Raw genomic sequence first — 4703 nt, 5'->3', positions numbered from 1 at the left:
ATGTGGGAGCCATGGTGTAGATTCCTGTTTAAGCCAAAGCTTGATGAAAGTAAGGAATCAGATCCTAGCAAACCAATGGAACATAGTTACTGGATTCTTTGCTTGCACTGGTCGCCAGACAGACAAGCAAGCCATTCTTATCCTCTTCGCTCGTCTTTTGTTCTCTTTCTTTATATACTACAACGAATTTGTTTGTTCATATTGGCCAAGATGGGTCTGATCATGAGCTTTGCGGGAAAAGGTCAATCGTCTTCACTTCTCTTTTAAAACTTATACTTCGCTAATTTTCTCAATTCTTCATCTCCTTACTTTCTTTGAGCATAGCTTAGCTTGTATGTCTTATATTCAGAAGGCGTTTGACATTTGTAAACCATAACCATTCAACTCTACAGGATTTCCAATAACACCGGTAATAAGTAAGGTGATGGATAAATTCCAAGAGGAATTCCTGAAGAAAAATTTGGAGAACCCCGATGATTTCCATGTGGCAGTTCTCGACATGTTCGCGTAAGATTCTTTGTCCAAAACTCTGATAAACTTACGATTATCTACATGGCCGTATTTTTTTTATAAATATATTACTGCCAGCATCTGGTTTGTTCGTAGGATATTCCTAGCTAAATGAAACTATAAAACCATTATCCTTGGTAACGCTGAAACTTCTTTTAACCACAGATCTGTGAATAAAGTATTGCCTGGCAAGCACTGGCGTGTGCCTCCGTATACCGAAATTGAGGTTGCTATCTCTCTCTCCGTATATATTATACACGCGCACACACACCAAAATAACACACGTGAACACATGCGCACGAACATCACCCACAAACTGGTTGCTAATGCATGCATGGCAAATATAGATTTTTTTTAACGAAATGGAAAAATCCAACCTCACGGAAGAAGCGAAGAAGGAGAAGGTCCTAACTTTCTTGAAGAAGTGGATACAACCAGACAAGTTAGATAAGTTTTCACTCATGATTGGGCTGGCAACACCCCCTGCAGCAATGGCAGCCAAGAAAGCCGGTGAACGTGTACCTCAGCTCAAATTTATGAAATCCGTTCCAGACGTTCTGTTTGTGCCTGGTGCTACATTGTTAACTCTTACAGCAGTTAAGCTTTCCAGAATATTTTTCCTCCAACACGAAGCATCTTAAGAGTGAAAACCATCTAGTTGAAAGAAACCATATAGGAACATTGGATTCTTAAGCTTCGCGATGAACATTTCAATCTGTGCACTAGATTGTTTAACTGGTGTAACCCACCATTCCTACTAGTCAAATGTAAAAAAACATCACATTTGACGTGACATTCCATGTATACTAGCAATAAGGAACTAATGCATCCTCTTTTATTAGATCCTGCTGGTATCCAACCATTGCTGCTAGTAAAAATATAAGGGAGTGTGTCATTATACAAAAAGCCTAAAATTTATGGAAGAAAAAGATTATCCTCACACGTAGGCTACATTAACATACAGTTGTAACCACAAGGCAAATTCGAGAAACTCATCCAAGTTAAAACGGATGAGGATTACGTCCTCTCCCTGAAATGTGAACATACCTCAAAATTAGAAGGGGTATCTACACAGACAAATCCAGGATTTTAAGTTTTATGATTCAACCTTAAAGATTTTAACCATTGAATCCGTTGTGATTTTATAATTATGAATTTCTACTACTCAAATTTAGTAAATTTTTTACACATATTTATGTTTTGTTTCAAAAGTATTGTGTTCAGATTAATCCAGTAACGCAACGCTAAATCGGACTCTTGATACCTACCATAGCATCTACAAGACAAGATCAGATAAAGAGATCAGACAATGGGTGACAACTCACTGCTATACTGCAAGAAAATGAGACAGGAAACTAAAAAGGCCCATCATTGCTGAACAAGGAAATATGCTCCCATATTCCCACATGAAACACATCCAACATTACACGTTTAAGATAAACAACTAAATGAACTACAGAACAGCTGAAGCGTTACTTGTGATTTAAAAATATCAAACTGAAGATCGAGGTTAATCAGAAAAAGAAAAAAAAAAATCTCAAAGGAAAGATTTAGAGGGTTAAAATGCGTTTTGTTGTAATGAGGGGGAGGTTTAGTTACACCTCTTCAATTTGCAAAATATGATTTTTAAACCCGTCGTAGCTTTTAGAATGAACTCATGAATCCGTACAACTTGTCTAAATATCCGATTTTATTCATTTGTTGTTTGAATTGAAATGATTAAGATGATTATGCTAATATATTTCTTGTGTTATTACTTATTAGCAACTCACTAATTGGTACTTTTAATTTAAATCTAATAGCTAAAGATTATGGAGGACTCTCATTAAGCAAGCACAGCTTCAAATTTCTATTCCTTTTGATCTTTTACACAACTAGAGTTTTTTTTTCCCTTTATCTCTTTTTTCTTTTAGTGTCCTTGACAAAAGCAAAAATAGAACGAACTTCGTCAAAACTCCCCACAAAATGCCGAAACAAACATGATATGTGAGTTGACTACTACCATGCGAGGATATAATCCATCATGGACTCATGATGCTCTTTTCTAGCTTTAAGTGAAATTGCTTGAAATACCATTTTTATTCAACTAATAAGCCGTATTTATGGAAATTAAGCCAAAAAGAAAGAGAAAAAAAATGACGCCTAAGTGTTCCAATCTTCATACTCAAGGAGGCAAAGTAGAAATAGTTCTAGTTGAAGCCACATTCTTCCGAAACTTTGTATTTGTACGTCCTAGTACCTTTTCGCCACCGTATATAATTAACCGAACTCGATATTTACACCAAAACTCATTAATTTATGACGATTACTCCCCCCATCTCAAATTATTTATCGTTATTACTAAAATAGTTGTCTCAAATTATTTGTCGTTTTAGAAGTTCAAAGCACAATTAATTATTTTTTCTCCATTTTACCCTTAGTAAAATTTTGTCATGGAGATGACACATAAATAGAGTAGACATTTAATAGAGATAGATTATAACTTAGACATAAATCAGGGCAAAGCTAGTCAAATACGTCTTCTAATTAATATTTTTTAAGGAACGTGTAAATTAAAAAAAAATGACAAATAGTTTGAGACAGAGAGAATCAGTGATAAAATAAGGTGAGAATAGATAATAGTATGATTATAAGTGATACAAGTTTATATGTGACCGTAGAAATGCATCTATAAACGCTTGATGTAAACACCCAAAGGTAGTAATTTTAATTTCAAACCTTGTATTTGTATTATGAAATTTACTGAGTATGTATAAAAATTAGATTAAGAACCCATTACTAACGCTATTCTAGAATTTAGAACACTTAAAGTTGAAAGACTCAATTTTAAAGAAATGTTGTTTTCCTAACCCTTTCCTGTTTGATTAGCCTAAGGAAACCAGCCAAACTTTTGTATAATGGGGATTACAAATTAGTACACTAGGCCATTGTTTGCGAGGACATATAGCGCTCACCTTCTTTTGTAATCGTTGTTCGAAAGGAGCCCCATCCAAGTTTATCATAATTGGGTACGTTTTCGCAAAGGTATTAATAGTACGTATACTTAGGACCTGTTTGGCCATAAGAATTATTTATTTTTTTTCAATTTTTTTTCACTTTTTTTAAAATTAGTGTTTAGCCATGAAAATTCCAAATACAAGTTGAAGTTATATTTGAAATTTGAAAAACAAGAAAAACTTATTTTTGACAACCAAAACCTTGTTGAAAAAGTACATTTCAACAAAAAAATAGTATTTGCAAAAGCTATGGCGGCCAAACACAACTCCAACTCTAAAATTAAAAAAAAAAAAAAAAAAAAAGTGAAATTTGTTTTGGTTTCTATGGCCAAACGCCAACTTAAAAACAACATGGTTTGCCTTTTTGCAGATGACTAATTGAGGCTTCCAAAAAAGAAGTAGCTAGTTTGACGATAAGAGCCCGTTTGGATGAGCTTATTTCATAAGTTTGGAATTCTAACTAATGACTTTTGGCTTAAAAATAAGTGTTTAAAAACACTTTTTTATTTTACTCAAATTTTAACTTAAAAACACCTAAAATAAGTAACCCAAACAGGCTCAAGGTCTGTTGAATTCTTCCATATAACCGTCACTATTCCTCAAGGAAAAGAGAAACATCTACATATTTTTGTTCTTTTCAACAACTTCACAATTTGTCTCTTCGTATTGCCACTCGTGCCACAGCTTAATGACTTACTAGCTGTTTAGCAGTAGTTCAGTTCACTAAAGAACGATTCTTTAAGAGTGAAGGTTTTTTTTTTTTTTTTGTAATTCTTCCCTTATATTCTATTTTTTTTATTTCACCTTTTTATATTTAATAATAATTTAACTCTAAAATTTCATTTTACCTTAATGAAATGATTATCTATGAAATATTTTTCTCTTATTTTAGATCACAAGATTCAAAAAAAAAAAAAATTCTTAAATTCGGTGCTAGTCAAACACCCTCACATAGATTGAAACGAATGGAGCAATACTTTCTAACATCTCCATATATCTCACTATATTTAGGGATATAAAAGAATATTTTTTTCGGTTTCCACAATGGATGGTATTATAATGCATGGAAGAAGTCTTTGTTTTTCTCCTTTTAACTGAAAAATGTTTTCAAAGAATTATTTTACCAAACCAAATAATCAAAGAATTACGTACTTATAAAACTGTAGTATTTTTAATTGTTTTCCATTGTACGGAACA

General features: G+C 33.1%; 1 protein-coding gene across 1 annotated transcript; it reads left to right on the top strand.

The window, feature by feature from the left end:
• On the top strand, positions 1-1640 carry LOC132645787 (uncharacterized). The gene is made up of 4 exons (XM_060362986.1): positions 1-241; positions 393-507; positions 676-736; positions 858-1640. The coding sequence occupies exons 1-4, from the start codon at positions 1-3 to the stop codon at positions 1149-1151; spliced, it is 711 nt and encodes a 236-aa protein (XP_060218969.1). The 3' UTR covers positions 1152-1640.
• The last annotated feature ends 3063 nt before the right edge of the window (positions 1641-4703 follow it).

The sequence above is a fragment of the Lycium barbarum genome, chromosome 6 (assembly GCF_019175385.1).
Source record: "Lycium barbarum isolate Lr01 chromosome 6, ASM1917538v2, whole genome shotgun sequence".
In the NCBI taxonomy this organism is placed as follows: Eukaryota; Viridiplantae; Streptophyta; class Magnoliopsida; order Solanales; family Solanaceae; genus Lycium; species Lycium barbarum.
Note: the sequence above shows the minus strand (reverse complement) of the source record. Positions and strands in the feature narration are given on the sequence as shown.

Coding starts and splice junctions, on each gene's coding strand:
- LOC132645787 (XM_060362986.1), top strand. CDS start 1: ATGTGGGAGCCATGGTGTAGATTCCTGTTTAAGCCAAAGCTTGATGAA. Junction 242..392: donor CATGAGCTTTGCGGGAAAAG/GTCAATCGTCTT, acceptor TCAACTCTACAG/GATTTCCAATAACACCGGTA. Junction 508..675: donor GCAGTTCTCGACATGTTCGC/GTAAGATTCTTT, acceptor TTTTAACCACAG/ATCTGTGAATAAAGTATTGC.